Below are 21,030 nucleotides of genomic sequence, written 5' to 3' on the forward strand. Positions count from 1 at the left end.
AATTAATTCTGAATTTTGTGCAACTTATTCTGGTAACCATTTGTGGAAAAAACCCAAAAAACAATAATACTCAAAAGTAAGGGACACATCAACCGCTGCTGAGACTAATCATGAAGAGACAATATTTTTTCTGCCCTTTGGCATAAGTTGTAAATTCCAGGAAGACATGGTTTCTAGATTATAAGCTTTTATACAGCCTCACACACTTAACAGTATCATACAGATGATTTCAGTAGATTAATTTCTCTTTGACTTGATGAAGAGCTGAAAGGACATGACACCCATAGATAAGCATTTAGATTTATTATCACTGAAGACTGTCTGGATTTATTCTCTTGCCCTAGATATTGAAGACTTGTTTCTGTGCTATGTGGGGTGTGGGTGTGCGTGTCAGACCTGCACCAGCACTTGTCTCACCACTGGAGGGGAGTTCTTGCTCACTCTCCACGTGCTTCCTCTTGGAGCCTCCACGCTGTGTGTGAAAAGCCTAAGTCAAAGCCACACGAAAGCCATGTGCAGGTATTCTGGTGCGCAGCCCAGCTTACCTCCCAGCAAACAGTCACCTCTGACTGTCAGCCAGTTGAGTGGGCCGTTTTGGATGTCCAAGCCAACTGAGCTTTCGGATCACTGCATCCCCAAAGACCGCTAACCACCACTGCGCAGGAGATTCCAGAGAAGAACCACCCAGCCGAGCCCAGCCAATCTGTAGAACCATGAGAGAAAGTACTTTACTTTATTGAAACTGTGGATTGATATTACAGAAATAAATTACACTTGCGATATGAAAAACATAATATGTTTTATGTTAGCCCATTTAAAAACATTGCCTTTAAAGTTGAGCACTGAGCGATACGATCACAGCCCTGCCCTACACCTTCACTACAGCTTTGTGAGATCCTAAGCAAAGTACCCAATTAAGCCATGCCTAGACTCCTGGCCCATAGAAAATGTGAGATAATAAATGTTGGTTTGTGTAGGTTTTTTGTTAACAATCTTATTCACATCAATACAACATGCCCGTTCAAAGTGCACAATTCAAAGGTTTTTATTCTCTTCACAGCATTGTGAAATCATCCCCACAATTAATTTTGTAATATTTTCACTACTTCCAAAAGAAAGCCCATATTTTTCAGCAGCCACCCACCATTCTTCTATTCCCCCAGCTCTAGGCTACCGCTAACCTACTTTCTGTCTCTATAAATTTGTCTATTCTAGACATTTAATATAAATGGAATCATATAAAAAAACATGAAGTTGAGCACTGAAGGTTGAACATAATATTCTTTTTTGCTAAACTATAAGTTCTTCTAGGTAAGGAAATATGACTGTTCAGAATTGAATCTCTAGTATTCAACAGTATTTTGAACTTAGTAGATACTCAGTATATGTTTGTTAAATGAATAACTCTTCCCTTTCATACTACACTCAGTCCAATCTTCCTATTCATTAAGATTCCTCTTCAATGGCAGTGAGTTATTTTATAAATTGAATTCATAATCCTACTCCATGATTGCCAGAGAATGTGGTTCTGATCAGCTGACAAGTTTTGGCACCGTTTTTGTCAGGTGATTAGCAATGATATAAGGTTTTATCAATGTTATAACATGCATACGTGTTTATATAGGTATTTACACATAAAACAGACTAAATGTTCTTTAATTTTTGACCCCATTGATTCAAAGATGATAAACTTTATTTTTGTAATAATTAAGCAAAGTGATAAGTAAGATGACAGATGTACTACGTATCTTCTTATGACAATATTCTCAAATATTTTAGATACCTTATTAGCAAACAATTAAAATGGTAATTTGCAGTAGTTACTATTCATAAAAGAAGGTTTGTTTAATAGGCTATTTAACCAGACTTTGTTAGCATTTCCTTTCAAGCAGGTACTATAATTTAATGTAAACCATACAGCAACAGTAAAACATTACTGGGCTGGAGCGTCGTCTCACTGGTAAGTGTGGGCTTTCTGGTCCCAGCGAGCCTGGATGCTAATGTAAGCTCCACCCCTCACTGCTTGGTGATCACAGTCTAACAACTCAACCTCTCGCCTCAGTTTTCTCAATCTCATGGAGTTTGCAAGGTGCCTGCATTGAGTCTGAGATGTAATAAATGATCAACAACCATTACATCTCTGTTGGATGCAGGATTAGTGCAGTTCTAGATTCAGCGTCTCTCCTTTCACACAGCTTCCATCTCAATATTCCTAATAGGTAAGTGTCAGAAAAATTGGTTACCATAAACTTGAACTCTTCTTGACAATAATAATTGCATCTGTCAGCTTATTCTCAACTCCTCCATTCTTTGTTTTTTTCTAATTTCAGTCCTAGCTCTACTCTTGAGAGATCACTAAGTTGAATTTCAGCATATCTTCCTCCCTCCCTCCCTTCTTCCCTTCCTCCCTCCCTTCCTTCTTTCCTTCTTCCTTCCTTCTTTACTGCCTTCCTTCCATGCACAAATACTCTTTTAACACATAGTGGGCACCACTGTCTTCTCTAGGGACAGAAAAGTAAATAGTAAAACAAAGCAAAACAAAACAAAACTCTGCTCTTATGGAGGAGGTTACATCCTAGCAGGGGAGACACAATAAACACATAAACATGAAAGGCAGTATATTGTAAGATAGTGAAGAAATAAGTCATGCAGGGTTTGGGAGAAGAGAATGAGGGAGGGGGGCATCACTGTAGATGGAGCAGCCATGGTGGGCCTCTCCAGGCCTGAATAAAGTGGGCCACACCATCAATGCCCTCACGCTCTCAAGTGCCAAAACTTCACAGAGGCCCGTCGTGCAGTGGAGATGCCTACTGCCATTCTGTGTTATGCTCACTTACCTGGCTTAAGTTGGGCCAGAAATATCCCCCAGGAATATGAACTCTCTATAGGTAGATGCAAACATAGCTCTGCAGTTTTACCAAGAGTTCCTGTGAAGTAGAGGAATCAGGCTGCAGAGTGAGAGAGAAGAAAACGCATTTAGAGTCAGAAGCAAAGATGAGACCCTAACAGCTTTCCAGACTCTGTTTCCAGCCTTGTGGGCCTGGCGCTGTTCCTGCCCTAGATCCATACGATGCTCTATAACGTACAACAAGGCCCTCCTTTCCCCTTTTGTGTCTGGTAGTTTGAATTAGATTTTGTTGATGAAATCAGGCCCTTGATTCCTTCTTACTCCCTCCAATGTCCGATGGATATATAATAAAATGTAAAAGCAAGCATATAACAGAAGGATGTGACGATTGATCTTATATGTCCATTTGATTGGGCTAAGGGATGCCTAGATAGCTGGTAAAACATTATTTCTAGGTGTGTCTGTGAGTGCGTATCTGGAAGAGATTAGCATTTAATTCAGGAGACTGAATAAAGGGATGCATCCTCAGCAATGTGGGCACGAATCAGTCAATGAGGGGCCTGAATGGAACACAAAGGTGGAGATAAGAGAATTCTCTCTCTCTTCTTGAGCTGGGACGTCCAGATTCTCCTGCCCTTGGATGCTGGAACTCTTGGTTCTCAGGCCTTCAGACTCTGGGACTTATACCAGTGGCCCCCGCTTGTCAGGCCTTTGGACTCAGACTGAATGACACTCAGGCTTTCCTGGTTCTCCAGCTTGCAGACAGCAGATGGTGGGACTTTTCAGCCTCCATAACCATGTAAGCCAGTTCCTAAAACAAGTCTCTTCATGTACATATCCTATTGGTTCTGTTTCTCTGGAGAACCCTAACTCCACCAGGATGTCTGATTCCCCCATGCTACTGCTTTTCTTCATACATACCTCAAGCACTGCCTGCGTTTCTGTATCTCTGTTCCTTGTTTTTCTTCACTGTCTACAACCTTTCTTGATCAACCCTCCTTCATCCTTTAGTTCTTTGTCACTTTTTTCATTTTCTCTCTTATTTCTATTATTTTTGCAGTCTTTTTCAACATCGTTTCTTTTCATTAACTTTTTCTGTGTTGCCTTTTTATCGAGTGTGTGCACTTTTTCACAATTCCTCTCCTCTTACCTCTTAACATTTGAAAAAAATCCTAACGTCAGAGCAGCAGGACTTGCTCAGCCTGTCAGTTGCCATGGCAGGCCTCTTCCCTTTCCTTTGTCCATTTTCTCCTACAAGCATTTCTGAGAAGTGAGAAACATGTTAAACTGGCCTAGTCTGAACAACTAGAAGAGATCTATGGGTAAGAGTTAAATTTACATGTCGGCACTGAAGGCCCTGCTGGCAAACCTTCTACATGCAACCCAATCTATGAAAACATTTCAGAGAGTCCTCTCCCAAAGCTGGATACTCTCTCCATTGGAAATCCCATTTGCTGAGGTATGTAATACATGACCAGAAGTCTCCAGCAATTATTTCACTGGTAGCAGCTTTTCTTCAGGTTCTTCCTGTCCCCAGGCCACCCTTCATCCCTGAGCTTCTGTTCAGGTCAAATGGTTGCTCACAAGTCAGGATTACTCTCTCAGTAGAATCTTAGAGGAGTCTACACTGAGATTTCGTGGGGGGTGGGGGTGGTCTGCAGTGACGAGGCAGACAGGAGGCACTGGTGTGCACAGCTCTTGCTTCTGGCCTTACCCATTCCCCTAGGAGCCATGGTACAGAGTTCATCGCCCTCATGGATGTGTCTCATCTCAGGGATCAGCAGAACTTTGACCCGGCCCTAAATTCTGGAATGTTCCCAGGGACCTACATACAAATTTAGTTCTAGAAATAGTTCAAGAGTTTGCCAGTTCCTAAGAGTAAACACACAATTCTCCACCTCAGGTACGTTTTTGTGTAACGTATGTTGAGGGCCAGGTCTGTACTAGGTGCTGTGCTGAGCACTTTAGATGTGGTAACATATTTAACCCTCACAATGAATGTGTGAGGTGTGATGTTCTATTAGGATCTCCATTTTAAAGATGAGGCTATGGCTTGGCACGTCTCAGGCTGCATGCAGGGCAGAGTGTGTGGATTTGAACTCAGAACTGTGTGACTCCACCGTCCATAATCTTGGCTGCTATGCTATGCTGCCTTCTCTAAGGAAGAGTATATAAAATACACATTTACACAGGAATGAACCCTTAATAAAGGCCCCGTGGCCGCAAATGTAATCCGTATGCACTCTGCATTTGTCACTCTGGTTTGTGAGCTCTTCCTGTCCTGTTGCCACCTTCCTCCCAGATCCCCAGATAAGCTTTCACCTCTTTCCCAAGCTCTAAACAGCACCCAAATTTCCATCTTGACAGAACGCTGATTATCTTATATTTTGTGCTATCGCAAGTTATTTCACCACTCTTCCCTTCTCCTTCCCAGGAGGGAAGATGAGCAGCATCCTTCCCTTGTACTTAGAGTGAGCCAATCGATAGCCCCGCACAGACCTCACTGCACCGACGGCCAACAACGCATTAACAGCATCGTTATTTGGCAGATCCAAAGAAGGCCTTGGGAGAGAATGATGGTATCGTCCCCCTCAGCCTCCCCTTTGGTGACTCCTGCCTTCCTGCTTCCTGTTAGAAGCCTCTGGAAGCCCTTAATGCCATCAAACAGCATCATTTCCCTTGGCAATGCTACATTATGGATTGAGATAATCCTGGTTTTTAATGTCATTTCAGGTAGGTGTAATGCATACTTGGTTACTTTGTGTGTGGTTTTAGTCTATACCCAACCTGGTAGCAGAATGTTTACCTTTTTTTCCTTCTCCTGGAGTTGGAGTTTTCATTATGAAAATAAAAAATGGGTCCTAGAACTGTCAACCATGAAGAACTCTCAGTCAGAAAACACTGCCTGGTCGCTTTCTTCTGGCTAGAGTTTGATGGGCCTACTTCAATATATTTTAGTTGGTAGGACTGGTTTGTTCAACGGGTGTGAATATCATTTTAACGAGGCCAATGGCATACATTCTACCTTTGTAGGATCTGTTATTACTTCCTCCTGGGGCTTGGATGTCCAGTCTCTTTCTAAAATCCACACACTGCTCACAAGGGAGAGGAGACACACAGACATCCCCACTCCAAGCACATACCTCACAGACATCACGTTTAGGGCACAAAGGACTGCATTAAGCATCGTGCTGACTAGAGAAACTTGGGGAAAGAAGAGCAGTAAATTCAAAGGAAAATACCATCTAAATAATAATGCAAATATGACTTTTCCATTTAAAAGACACACAGAAAATAGACGGAAGAGAAACAATACGGTGAGCTACGTAGTGAAATAATAAAGAACTGGAAACAGCTTGCTGCTTCTTGAATGTCTTGATTACTTTCTCTCTGAGGGAGGGAGATATTTCCTGGTTCACATACAAATAAATAGTTGTTTATGGGAACTGGGGTAAAATTGTGGCAAAGTATCTTTGCTCAGAAAGTATTGCTCAGCAATCCGAGACTGTGTTATCCCAGGTGATTTTAGGCAACAGGATGCTGCTAAATGCTGTGAGTACCAAAAAAAAAAAAAAAAAAAAAAGAGAGAGAGAGAGAGAGAATTGAGATAACTAAAAGGATTCTTAAGATTTGTTAGTCACCATTTGCTGTTCAGGACAATAAGGACCTCCTTTTAAGGATTTTGGAAAGCTGCTCAAGTTTCTGTTCCTGAAAAGCTGGAGGTCTGAACATGAAAATAGCGAATAATTTTCTACTTTTAAGCATAGACTTTGTTGGGACATAGGTTATTTTGTAGTGTTCATCCAGTAGACATAAGCACTAGGTACTCAACGGCTGTAACACTGCCATCCTACTTCGTGTGTGTGTGGTTCAGTTAACATAATTTTCCTTTTTTATTTGTTGTGAACTGCCACCCATAAGCACTAAGTATAAGGATTAACTTTCTCTTTAAGAAATGATTACATATGTTTTTCCCCAATCAGAAATCACTCCATTTAGTATTCTACCTAGTAGCACTAACAGTGCTTTTGTGTGCCTTCAGTTTGGGTTTAATTCTTTTTCAAGCTTTTCTACCCTTTGGCATGTTTCTTGAACAAAGACCAACTTGTGATCTTGTGATGTCTCTTTCTGGAACACCCAAGAAGTGGGGATTTACAAAAGTTTCCAAAGCCAGAAAATCCTGCCCCCAAGATCCTCCCAGAAGGACTAAGTTGCTGCCATCCAGGCTGCCTTCAAAGAACCAAATGCAGCTCCCATGTCTGCAGAGGGGACCAAAACTAATACTAAAGACAGACCTTCGGGATAATACCAGACTTTTGTAGTAATACTGACTTATTTGCAATTGCTTAAAATTTAAAAAGGAAAAAATACAGTAGTGGCAGTTTAGAAAATAAGTATGTGGAGAGGATGTACAGCTTATTTTCAGCAACCATAAAGGATTTTGCACAAACACACCCTCACTCCCTTTCTTCTGCTGTGTCTCTGTTCTTCCAGCAGGTGTCACTATAATCACAGAACAAACATTCCACAGCATGGTATGTAACTTTATTTTTCTACCATAATAATTTAAAGTATTTACACACTGCACACTCACTGTTTAACACAGATACTTATTCATATACCTATGAACCACATCTAAAGGTTTCTTTGCAAAGACTCGACGCACCGTGGGGGTTTCCAAGCATAACGAAGAGAAAGACAAAAAAATGTTTGAGTCTTTTAAAGACAGCCACATGGAGCATCTGTGAAAACCAGTGTTTTCCCACAAGTTTAAGCTCCCCTGGAAGAGGTCTGAACAGCTACATCCCACCTATGTGTTAGTATGACCGAAACTCTTCTGGTTAAGGAGGATTTGAAAAACCAACATGTGCAAGTAGCATTTTCTTCAGACATTCTACAAAAGAAACAGGAGAAAATAAACCAGGCCCTTCTCTAGAGAAATACCTGTATTTCTGAAACCATTATCTGTGGGAAGGACTTCAGTGTCATACAGAGACACTGACTATAAAGGAAGAACAGCTAAATACACCGGCACTAGTAACAGTGATGTGGGATGCTTTGCAGCATCCTTTCCACGTAAATGATATAGTAAAAGCAACCCAATTTTCTTTTCCCAACTATTAGTAGAGGTGGTTGTTTTGCTTTCCCTGAAAAGGACAAAGGTATGTTAATCATATACACTCTAAACCCAGATACTGTAGAAAAATTCTGTTTTTACTTCACTTTCAGACTATTTGCACAAAAATAGTGGTTAGAAGTACCCTATTTTTCCTCCTTCATTCTACTCAATTACATAACAAAATTACTAGCTAACTACAGCTTCTAACCTGGCACATGATTCCGTAAGTGAAAAAAAGCAGTCACGGTTCAGAGCTGGTGGTAGGTAGGCCCCCGGTCCAGCTTTTACACAAGGGTAACGGGTTTGGGTTTCAACTCTCTGGCACTGCATCTTTATTGAGTAAGAAGCAGGATGCCTTCATGATTTTCCCAGACTGGCCAAGATTATTCTCTCATATATCAGAAGATGGTTGAGAGGAGGTCTGCCACCTCTGGAGGAACCCACATCTCCATTTTGTGACTGATAGATCAGTTCATGAAGAAATATATGCCATGGCAAAAGGAAGAAATTACCTGGCCAGCTAAAACTCAGCACCATCTTGACCCAAACTGCTGTGATATTTACAGGTCACTAACTTTTGTTTGCGTTTATGTAAATGATTAGGGTAAAGTATACATACTACCACTAACTCTTGGAGCCACACATTTACATTTTAGACGTAACAATATAAACCTACCTATCCTGGAGTTCATGTTCTCAGTTACTGTTCTTGCCTTTTGTTGGTGGCGTTTTTCTTTTGCAAGAGGTGCCAACAATGGAATCGAAGAGGCAAGGAATTCCTCATGTAGCTTGGTGAAATCACTATAAAGTAAAATGAGGAACTAAGTAACATATTCACCCACAGATGTCAAGAGGGAGAGCATCTGGTTGAACTGTGAGGCCACCCGGCGTGCAACACTGCCTAGTGCGAATGTCTGGACTAACCAGCACCCACAGTTAGCTACGCAGAGTCAGGCCAAGGAGGCTCTCCTGTCGCGAGTGCCCTCGGCGCTCTGCCATGCGCACAGACGCGTCCCGTGTGCATCCATGGCGTGGAAGGCAAGGGGAGGAAAACTTTGCGGTGGGATCTGGGCCTTGATATTGAAGACAGAGAATCTAAGAAACCCTAGTCCCTGAGCACCTAAGGCTTACTGGGTGTGGACACAGGGAACAGTGTGTTTCTGAGCCCAAACAGCCAAGGAAGAGAAGGCTAAGAATGTGGGCTTGTACAAATTACAGAGATAAGAGCAAGACATGATCACTAAATTTATGTTTTTGTGTTTTGTTCGTTCAATGTAGAATAGAGTTAAAAGAGGGAAAAGCTACAGTTTAAATAGGGACACGGGATGACCAAAGTCTGAGAGCTACTGGGGTCTAGCAAGATGCCTGGTATTTACCTGTGAAATTGCCATCACTAGCCCCTTCTGACCTATAAAAACAGCAGTTTCATATGGTTCAACTACCATTAAGTGCTCAGATAGAACAATCCTAGTTAATAAGAACTGTACTATATTCTCTCCATCCTCTGAAAAAGTGACAGCTGTCAAAGAGGGAGAGGGCTTCCTAGAATCAGTGTTTAACAGCCAAAAACACCTGTAGGGGGGTTAAGGATCCTTCCACATCGAGTGGGGGCAGAAGAAGAGGGTAAGGACCTAGTTCAAAGGAATGAGACAGCTGCACCAGGAGGCAGCAAGTGAAAGCTGCATGCGTGGCGATGAGCTGCAGTGGCAAAGGACAGGAGTGCACAGCCAGGAAGAGCTACAGACAACGTTGCTGGTCATCTTCAAAGGGAACGCTGCACACGGTGTCTGTGCACGTGTACTATATACATACTAACCAGGTACACACATAAATATTTAATATATAAAAAATAAAGTGCTTTCTAACAGGTCCCCAGGCAGGGACATTATAAAACATTTCACAAAACTGCAAAACAAAATCGATACAATCAAAGAACACTACATCCAACATACATGAAAACAATCAAACACAATATGTACAATCAGGTGGGTGTCCCAGGACAAACATCCTGTCATATACATGGTATATACATATATACTCTTTTACTCAATATATTATGACAATATATATTTTAAAATTTTGTTATAGACAAAAACAAAAACAAAAAAAACAAAAGACAACCCCTACAAAAACACACTAAGGATCAAGCATGTGAGTCCCAGACTGACAGACAAATGGCTGCCCCCACGGGGAGTCCCGTGGCTACTGCTTGGGAAAATGTGCCAGCGCTCCTTCCTGGGGTGCAGCGCCTCTACATCCTCCAAGGCACTGTGGGCTGCGGCGGTGAAGTTGGCATCGCCAGTGGTGAGCAGGTCAAAGACACAGGACTGGAAATAGATGTCCTTCACTGGCATCTTCTCGTGGCACTGCGCGTTGGCAGTCTCCAGTGTGTAGCCAGGCCAGGCCTGGGCTGAGGGGGTGCGAGGCAGGCTGTGCCCCAGGATGGCAGACACCTGGCCCTGCCCGTCATCGATGCGCTCGCTCAGGGGGCAGCCATTCACACAGAGCTGTAGGTCCTGGCTCTCCTCGTAGGACATGGCCAGGTCTTCGGGCATGCGGATGGCAAGGGTCAGGTAGCGACCCAGCTGCCGCACGAACACTGTGGTCCCTATATAGCGGGCGTGCATCTCCACGTAGCGGCTGCTCTCCCTCTCCACGATACGCAGGCTCTTGGTGTCGCCGTCCCCGCCGCTGGTGCTGCCATCCACAAAGGCAGCTGGCAGGTCATCTGTCACAGCTTGGTATACTTTCTGATCTGTACACTCGCGGTGGGCTTTGAAGATGATGGTGATCTGTGGGAAGGAACGTGTACAAAGTTTAACACGATGGGAGGGATACAGGATGGTGCATCCATGTGTAGCGAGAGTTGCTCTTCATTCTGGAGTTGAATGGCTAGAAACAGGACCTCCAAACTCAGCCTGTTTGCTTCTGCCTTGCAAGTGAATGGTATCACTGTTAGGGAAAATTTTTAAAGTCCTATGTATTTGGAATGATAATTTAACACAGATCCAGGGAATGTGCATCAGGAGAAATTTTGATTTTCCTGAGACAGAAAATGTTGCTGTTGGGATACAGGCAATTTTTATTGATAATTTATATCTTGTCTCCTTCCAAAAACAGATGAGCTGCGGTATAGCTCTGAGAAAAAAGATCCCTTTCTGAGTTATGTGGCTTCATTAACAATAAACCTACCAGAACTTTGATTTCTAAAAAGTTTCTCCCTTGGACTCTAAAACCATACCCCATGACTCATCACTACAAACTAACTTATAAACACGGAGGGAAGAAACGGAAAGCTGAGGAGGGGGCCATCCCAGCAACAGCTACCAATCATGTGCCTCGGGAAAGATTTCTCTAAGTCTCTTAATCAAATGTTTCACATGACTGGCTAATCCCTGGGACAGCAAAATCACTTGGCAAATGCAGCTCCCAAGCACTGGCAGAGAATAAATACCCTAAACCTAGTTACAGCAAATGTTTTCCCCAAACAGCACGATGGCTCTGCAACTTCTCAGAAATCTGTTCCCTAGTCAACTCTTTAAATTAAGCAGACAATTCAAGAAGAAAAAACTACTGATAATACAAAAGTTTCCCTTTAGTGAACTCATTTTATTTCCTCAATTAGAACACATTAAAAAAAATGAACTTTGAGCACCTTCATCTCCGACATCCTCAACATCTCTGCAACAGGGGATGGAAGGAAGATGGCAAGGAAGAGACAGGGCCTTCTGGGTCCCACAAAGTGGGAACACGGTCCCAAGCGGAAAAAAAGACTACATTTTGAGATCTGAGTTACTGTCAGCAACTGAGGGAACAGCCTATTATTCTTTCTTTTTTTTTTAGAGAACTGTTTTCTTATTTTATTTTTTTAAGTTAACTTTTATTGGAGTAGAGTTGCTTTCCAATGTTGTGTTAGCTTCTACTGCACAGCAAAATGAATCAGCTACACACATACAGATATCCCTCCCCCTTTTGGACTTCCCTCTCATTTAGTTCCCCACAGTGCATTAGGTAGAGTTCCCGGTGCTGTATAGTATGTTCCCATCAGTTGTCTATTTTAAATATAGTATCAATAGTGTATATGTGTCAATCCCAATTATTCTTTCTTCGTGAAGAAAAAAAAAAGTATCAGGTGACTTCAGTCCAGGAGGAAGGCAGACAGGCCAAACACTCTACAAATTACTCTGGATGGAGGGAAACTTCCACCTCCCACAAGGGGACTAATCAAAACAATAGACCCTTGTTAAAAAGGCAATGCTGGCCCCCCCTACCCACCCCTCTTCCTACAAGTCCTCACCACCACCCTGAAGTTTATGTCTGAAGGCTTTTTCCCCAGCTCAGCCAGCATTTGCTCACACTATTTAATTCCACATGTTCCCACTGGTGTTACTTGACTGGAATTTTCCAGCCATTTCATTTCACTTCGGCCAGTTATAAAGCCAGATCTGAACCAGCTGCACTGTAGCAACTGGTTAAATTCATATCCGTTGTTTGCAGCTGCAACTAGAAGCCAGACAATGTGCTATGAAAATGCTTGGTTTTCTCCCTTCCTAATTACCGAGCCACAATTTAATTTCACGACCAGCCTTCTCACATTTCAACACCTTCCTAACAACCTGAAGGAGGTGTACCAGAGATGATTTCAGGAAATTTGTTGTGCATCCAACCATACGACCTTCCACAGCAAGTGGGATTTTGAGCTAGATATCTAATGGGACTATAAAATAGATTTATTTGGTGGCTCTAAAGACAGTTTGACAAGTGCTTTTTTAAGGCAAGCTGGGATCCCTTGGAGGTGAAACGATTAATTCAAGCAAATTCTGCACCTGAAAGAGTCAAAAGTTAATACAGATGGCTACAAAAAGAGTAACAGACTTTTCATACAGCCACTCTCCTCATTTTCAACTAGAACATCTACACTCCAAAGTGAAAGAACTCTTCTACAACAGCTAAGCCATTTGTCCCTCCAGTCTAACAAATCTCAAATTTAAACCAACTTGACATTATTTGCAATAATTAAGTACTTTTTAGTTCGCCTTAGGAAAAACACAGAGGAATTACTTTCGTTGGGACAGCACAGCAGAGAGATCAATTCCAAACAAGTTTCCAAAAAGGCAAGCAAGGGTCAATACTAAGATGAGTGGAACGGTTCCACGTCTCACCAAGTCTCTGTTGTTTTCATTAAAAACACCAATTCCAACTCAGGAGTCATTTCAAACACCTCTCACGTTATTGTCCTTTGCTGGGCCTGTGACTCCCACACCTCCAGAAGATCAAGTAAAACTTAAAGCATGAGCTCTGCATTATCTATGCTTACAAAATATTCCAGTTTACCTAATGGATTTCTGTCTCTCTGCCAAACTTCCTAGGAGCGGTTTTCTCCATGAGGCAACCAAGCTGATATTTCTCGTCTCTCTTTTGGTGAAATAATTTGCACAGAGCATATGTATAGAATTAGCCCTTGAATCAAGATGCTGAGGGTAATGAATCCACTTCAAAGCATGACAGAAGTTTCCTGAGCGTCCTCTGTAGTTTAAGTAGGTGCTGAAGAGGCACCTAGAGATATAATCAATGTAAATGTGGAAAACACCAGGTAACAGTTTCACATGACTTAAGTTTTGTAATGTAATTTCATTCCTCATACAATTACACTGGAGGTCTTAAAAAGCAAGCACTCAGCCACGAAGGGCCAGAAATTCATTTTCAGATTCTATCTCCCTCTTCAGAAAAAAACTAACAAGAAAACACAAAATTTATTTACTCTCAATATTTCTTACTTTAAAAAACACTCAAAATTTAACTGGGGAAAAAAATTTAATTGGGATGTTTGGAAACACTACACGTTTTATATTTCCAACTAGCAGCTATCAGAGGGTAAAAACAGGACATTCAAAATTGTATTCTAAAGCTCTCAAACAGATAATTCAAACACATCAGCTATGCTGCTTACTTACCCCCTCTCTAAACTGATCCATACGCTGTAATAACTCAATTTGGCACATCTGTTCTATGCCACACCATTTATTATTGATGGATGGCATTTCTGTGCATTTAAAACATCAATGCCTCTTGTTAAACCTCCCCCACCCAGCTCCTCCCAACCCCCACCTCAGACAAACTACTCCAGTCTCCTCATTCATTTTTAATGTTTCACTCCCTGAGATCTTTACCACCCACAGGGTCTCTTAGGAAGAGCAAGATAGCAGCTACAAATCAACCTTTCCACACCAGAAAGGCAGTAAGGATTTAAGATTTGCTGTGAAATACCAACATTTAGAGGCACCTGCCTCTCCTTTCCACTAGGAAAAGAAAAACAATTAAAAGGAGGCAGCCCAGAGAACCAGGCATTGCCTTGCCAGTGCAGACAGAGCTTCCCCAGGCTCAACAGCCTTGCAAAGTGCTGTGCAGAGGTTTTCAAACAGCAGAATTTCCCACAGGCTGTGCACTTAACTATTTGTGCTTATTATATTTTGGAAGAAACATTTATCAGTGTTTAATCTGGCCATTTGGCACTGGCAAGTACAGGACCTTACTGGAATTCTCTAATACTAGAACTAGACTTCTAGATCAAGGGACTTCATCTCTTGGATTAAGATGGGCCAGCAAACCGAACTGAAAGTCACAGATATCAGCCTGGAACATAGGGAAACACAATTTTGATATGTACATAGTTAAAATTCTGCTTGTGTTAAGGAAGCTAAAATTAATTTTATTTCATATAATTAGCTGATAAGTCTACTTCCTCAGATGCTCTGGGTGCAAATTATAGGTTGAAAAAACAGGCGACTGTGGGAGCATAGGAGAATGCTGTGCCCATGGCCCCTTTGCTCCTACCAGGTCAGTGAGCACAGCCTCTACACTCAGTCCTGAGGCTGAGCAGAAAACAAACCATTCCAACAAGGGCACAGGCTTCAAAGAAATAAATACACATGTTCTAGCTCCAGCTCTAAAACACATAATCTTAACTTCAGAGGGTCAATTTTTCTAAATGTTGAGAAGTCTGAGTCTAGGAAGCTCTGAAGCAACATAAGAAGTATCTCCACTGGACTGGACTGGGGAGAACTCTGGATCTCTCTTCCTTTTGTGGAGCAGGAAACAAAAGCATATTCATCAAGAATAACTTTCTGTTTGAACAATTTCAAACACAACCTAGGAGAGTATATGTACCATACTTAAGAAAGAAATGCTGGGTTGGTTAATAACTTATGTGATTGATAATTTTCCTGAAAAACTAACAAAAAAAAAATCTGCGAGGAAGATGTGAACTCAACGAACCGAATGTAATTTGACCACTGTGACTCAGCCTACACATCAGCTATCTACCTATAGGAAATCTGAACTTAGGATCTACAAAAGTATAGTCTCAAGTAATTTCATTGGACTAGGACAAGATACTAACAGGAAGACAGTAGCACATGTGTTTAAGAGGAGGGTGGCAGATTAAAAATTTTACTCTAGACTTCCTTTAAGTCCTGAACGAGACTAAAAATCTACTACCTTCTAGGGATACCAGAATAGGTTTCTCTATGCTTATGAGTCTCTTTCCACAGAGCTCTGTTCTAGGAGCACTTACAGGAGTCCAGAGAAATGGAATGGATCAGACTTATTTATTCTTCAGTGTTGCCCTAGGTAATACATGCAGGAACAAGGTCTGCTTTGGCTGCTGGAGGGGTTCTTGGCAGAAGGAGAAAGAAGAAACCAAACCAGAGGGAAAGGACACCCACAGTTGAGGCTGCTAGGGTGGTCCAGGGGAGAAGCATTAAGTTCAGTGGCTGGAAAGAGCATGCAAGAGAGAAAGGGAAGCAGGCTCAGGGATGACACATAAAAGGGACAGGCAAAAAAATGTTGACTTCCAATGAGCCATTTCTGCACACTTAAAACAAGGAAGGCTGGAAGAAGAAATAGGCTCAGAGACATGGAAATTGGCTGGCTTCCTTTATACAGACCAGAGCTACACTGTGCTGAGTTTGGGGAGGAAAGGCCTCTGTCCTCAGTCTTGGCACTGGGAGAACACTAAAGGGAACTTGTTTGTTTGTTGTGTTCAGACTTTGCATTATGAGGCGGCCAGCAAATGTAGGAAGTCACTATGCTTCTAGATGTGAAGTTAGGTATGTGTGGACAGTATTACAGGCCGAGGCTGCCACTGTGCTTTAGACCAGAGGCTAAAAATATTCTGAAAGGTGAGAGCCAGGGCCAGAGGCAGTAACTCTAGGGGCAGGAATCTGCCCTAGCAGGTCTTGCTTTCAGGGATCTCCCTCCTGATGGGGGATTGCGGGGGGAGGTGGGCACAGGGCCACAGATCCCCAGGCTCTAGCAGGACCTCAGGCAAATGCTCTGGGCCTAGGTTCAGCACAGCTATTTCCCAAGCCAATGGGGATTAGGAAATCACAGACTCCTTGATCATTTTTCAGTTTTGGTGATTAAAAAAGCAAAAGGGCCTGAAGGTCTCCACAATACCTCACACCCTATCACTTCTAGGTTCAATTTCAGGTTCCCAGGGCTATTAAAAAAAAAAAAAAGCAAAGCCCACTGAGGAACGAGGTGGTTAGAGGCGGTGACTATATATTCCAAGAAGCCAGTTACAGTTAACTTTACAGTTAAAGTTACAAAACAATATCCTTCTGTCTTCATTTTCCTGAGGCAGGGAGAGGGGAAGGCATGGACACTACACAAAGGCACACAGTGTGCTTACATGCATACTCACACGCACCTTTAAACAGAAAGATTAAACCCTGACCTCCTTTTCAGGAGCATGTGCAGAGCAGATGAGAAGTAGTATTTAAATGCTGTCACATCAATTCTATTCACAGTGTACATACTACGTTCCAACACTGAAAGAACCCCACCAGCAGTAGCAAACGTTCTTTGGGCTCTAACTCTTAAAATAACCAGCTAACTGGGACATACAGATCTTCCTTCCCCCCAGACCCAATTCCACCTGAAGTTTCTTTCTAGACCCAACAGCACTGTGTTTTCACTGCAAGGCTCTCCAGTTAAATTCTGTACCTTAGATGCGTGCTGCTATTCTTGTTAGTTATACTTACTGACAAGCTGAGCAGCTTAAGAAGTCCTGAAGTTACCCACCCACAAGAACACAAAATTCAAAACAGTGGAAGAGCAAGTTCTACTGCAGTCAAAACAAATAAAGACAAAATGGGTAAGGTAGCATTTTTCATTGTTCAACACTGTAGGTAACTCTTTTTTACATGCCACATTCTGCACAGGCAGAAACTGTTTGGTTAGCATTAACTGAAGCCAACAAAAAAATTACCAACCATCCAATGTTTCCTTCTTGCCCCTTCCTCTCAAAATGTTGACTCAAAGAAAATTTAACAGGGCAGAGAGAAACATTTGGAAATGTGACAGAAAAACAAGTTCTAACTCTCAGCTGTGTATCAGACTTGGCCTCCTGCCTCTGGTTTAAACTATGGAGGAGTGTGGATTTGTTTTAAAGTAGTAGAGGCCCACAGCACTGGAAAGGAACCCTTGTTGGCTCAGGCAGGTGTTGGGTTAATTTCACTTATAAATGGGGGGTTATGAAGGTCCTTTTTGTCCTTCCAAACCACATCTGGAACAGAGAGAGTGGCACAGAGAGATTCAAAATATAAAACTGACAGGATACACAGACAAATTTTATACATTTTTAGGCAGTTTCCACTAACATCTTCCATGCTTCTTCATTCCAGAGAATAGAAAGATGATGAAAGACTCATGACCCAGCCTACATGAATGTGTATGAACAATATAAAGGTGTATCTTGTTTGGAAAGTACAGCATAAAGAAAAACCAAGGTAGGCCCATTTTCACCTTACAAAATGATCTTTCACTTTTACAGACATATCATGGAGCTAATGATTTCTCCTCCTTTTTCTGCTTCCTTTGCCCACATATATGTTTACCTCCAGGCAATCTTCTGAAACTATACGAAGCAAAGTTGAATAGTTCCTGGGCTTAAGACTTTATAAGCCAAGGGAAAAAAAAAAGAAAAAGACCTTATAAGCCAGTACAAACGAGCTATGAAGGAAACAGAAAAGGACAAATAGGAATGCTACCACCTGGAATTCTGGCTGATTTCTGCTTTTCTAAAAACTTTTCTTTAATGTTTCAATATTGTCTCTACAATAAATAAATTCAGGGAGGATAAGGATATCTAAGACATGCTTTCATGAGTCTTAAAGATGAGACAGAATCCTGAAAAATGAATTTAACTAAGAACTGGTGACCCTGATGGTCAAATTCCCTAGAAAGTTTTTTTGGTATTAAATCAAAGATCAACAACCTTTCAACAGTGGCAGCCAGGGTTCTAGACCCTGCTAGGGTATACAGGAGTGAGGAAATCTAGGTGTAGGTGAAGGGCCACCTTGACAGTGGAAGGTGAAAATGGAGACTGTGCCAAATCCCAGGAGTAACAACACTGACCTCTGACCGTGACCAGCGAGGATGGTTAGGCCCTGGGTACGGCAGCCCATCTCTCTGGCCCAACCTCCTGTTCCTTCCTGACACTTGAGACAACTTGCAGCACTTGGACCCAGCTTATAATGTGGGCCATCAATGTTCTAAAAAGAAACCCTGAAAATGGCTTTTTTTCCCCCTCACACAAAGCCCACAATTCTCCATGGACTGCTGCAAAGTTTAGTTATGTGCTTAGACTGGGGTAGAGACTACATTTACCTCTGCATCTCCCATACACAATAAGCCCTTTAATGCTTGATGTTGCAAATGCAGCACCAAATTATACATTTTATCAGAGAAACCAGTATACCCAGTAGGGAGTTACAACTGCAAACTTCTTTCCCATCTGTTCTTCTTTCCCATCTTTTCCATCTGTTCTATGTTACAACTTTTTTTTTAAAGCATTTTTGCAAAACAAGGAGGACCAGGACAAGATGCAGATCGTAAAGAGATGGCAAAAATTAGCTGCATAACAGATAATCATAAGAAAACAAAGAGCAATCTTAGATTTTAAGGATTAGTTACAATGTATCTGCAAGATAGCTTATGCTCTCTGGAAGGAAAGGGCTCTATAGTCTCAAAAAAAGTGCCACGTGTTCCCTCTGTAACACTGTTGCATGCAAGGACAGTGTCCATGTATTCAAAACATAATCCTGCAGACAGGAGGATGAGACACCTTCCTTAGTCTACAAAAATAAGAATGATCACCACTGTGTAGCTCACACTGTCGCCATAAAGATACTAAAAACATAACTGGTTACGAAAACTTGGCTACAAAAAAAAATGCACTAGGCCTTGGGTCAAGAGAGGACAGATTTCCAAACCTTGATCCAAAGATAGGCCTAAAAAAGACAGTGGAAAGCCTTTGCAATGCAGGCACGTCTGGCTCTGATTGTGTAACCAATAGAGAACGACCCCGAACATTGGTTTAGATGCCCACATCCTGTTGTCAAACAACAGTACATGCTAAGGGGCATCAGAAGGGAGTGGAGGACCCAACTCATGCTCTATGACCCTACAAGTGAAGCGTATTTTCTCACCAGGGAACACCTTGGGTTGTACAGTTCAATGAAGACAGTAAGCAAGAAGGGGCCAAAGGAACTAAGCCTTCCTATATCTCCAGTATCATCAACCAGTGGAAGTTTTTAGGACATTTCCCAGAACGTAGCTAGAGTTCAAAAATTAGGGATAATTAGGGACTTTCAAAAATATAAAGCTAATTATGAACTTTCAAAGATAGGGTCTCTTACCAAGCTTTGGATAGGCACTGAGTGCTACTTACTGCCCATGCGGTTACTGGGAGCTGGCGGCCCTGGCAGCAGCAAGAACATACAAGGCACCTCAGCGTGCCCGCTCAGCTGGCCAACAGTCACTGGGCTTGGTCAAGCACAAAGAATACATCTCTTTCCCAAAATCAAACTGCCTGAAGGTAATCCACCTTCTCTCATTAAAGGATGAAGTACAAAAAAATCTGAAGATCTATAAAAGGACCTGCTGTCATCTCAAGCTCCCCTCCTACTTGGAATTTTGTTTCATTGAGTTTGAAGAATAGCATAAAAAGCTAGAGTGATGAGAAAGGACATGATTATGTTAAAACAAAAGGAAAAATAAAGCAAAGGAAAACATGTTATTTGTACAAAACAATTTTTAAAAATACTGCCTTCGTTTAGGTGTATAATAAATTCATCCTTGAAATATTTTGGAAAAGGAATCATTTTAAATGTACCTGACAGACTGGCCCTTTTAATACATGCTACTAGAAATACGCTTGTAAAGCGCAGAATCTTTTCATAAAACAATTTATACCAAATCACCTTCTGTAATCATGGCATATACAATTCCTTATTAAATCAACATAAACAGGGATACACAGGCACACAGAATGAAGTAATAAGGAGTTGAGACTGAGAGGCTGGCAAGGAGAACGTGGAAGAGAAGGTACAGAAGCCCAGCATCCCCACAGGTGATCTGGTTATTTATCTGTGTGAGGCCCAGGAGAGATACTGGCATTGTGTCCTCTGGGGCCCAAAACAGAAACTGCTTTTCTTCCCAAGCAGCCAACTCTGCCTCATCCCTCTCCCGCAGAGTGTCTGCACGCCTGAGGTCGCCTCTTTACAGCCAAAAGTGGGGAAGGTGGCCCAGAGCTGACAGGGATCTCAGTAGAGGTGTGTAGCTGTGCCAGGAACCTCAGCAGCGCCCGGGTGGGAAGAGATGCAAAAACAGCCTGGTCTCCCCTTAGGAACATATCTAGCTGGCAAGGTGGCCAACCACACAGACTTTTGGGAAGGGAAGGAGCCTAACAGGATGGAGGATGGTACAACATAAACCCAGCGGCCCTGAGAAGGCATACCTGCACACACCATGACCCACATGTCCCAGGGAAGGGTGAGAGAAAGTAGACGGGGGAGATGAGGCCACACTGTCAAGTACTGCAGGCCTCGCTGCCCTATATTCACTGCTTGCTGTGTGGATAAGGAGAAGGCTTAGCTAATAAATGACCCCTTGAGTACAGATGACTTCATTTTCTTTCACTCTGTTGTTTATAGATCCCGCCCCCCCCCCCCCCCCCCCCCCACAAGCTTTGTCTTTTTGTGATGAGGTTTGAAACGTC

General features: G+C 42.3%; 1 protein-coding gene across 2 annotated transcripts in view; it reads right to left on the bottom strand.

Moving 5' to 3' along the window:
* Positions 1-347: 347 nt before the first annotated feature.
* RGMB (repulsive guidance molecule BMP co-receptor b) overlaps positions 348-21,030 on the bottom strand; it is a 34,293-nt gene continuing 13,610 nt past the window's right edge. Inside the window, exons 5-7 of one of the 2 annotated variants that reach the window (XR_009054271.1) lie at positions 8,644-10,759; positions 2,838-2,948; positions 348-703 (exon numbers count right to left, since the gene is read on the bottom strand). Coding sequence is in view for 1 of the 2 variants with exons in the window: in XM_057738556.1 (XP_057594539.1) it covers positions 10,091-10,759 (669 nt within the window). In the remaining variant the exon portion in view is untranslated. Of the gene's footprint in view, positions 704-2,837; positions 2,949-7,384; positions 10,760-21,030 lie in introns of those variants that run through there. The other variant, XM_057738556.1, reaches the window with a different exon arrangement.

The sequence above is a fragment of the Hippopotamus amphibius genome, chromosome 1 (genome assembly GCF_030028045.1).
Source record: "Hippopotamus amphibius kiboko isolate mHipAmp2 chromosome 1, mHipAmp2.hap2, whole genome shotgun sequence".
NCBI lineage: Eukaryota > Metazoa > Chordata > Mammalia > Artiodactyla > Hippopotamidae > Hippopotamus > Hippopotamus amphibius.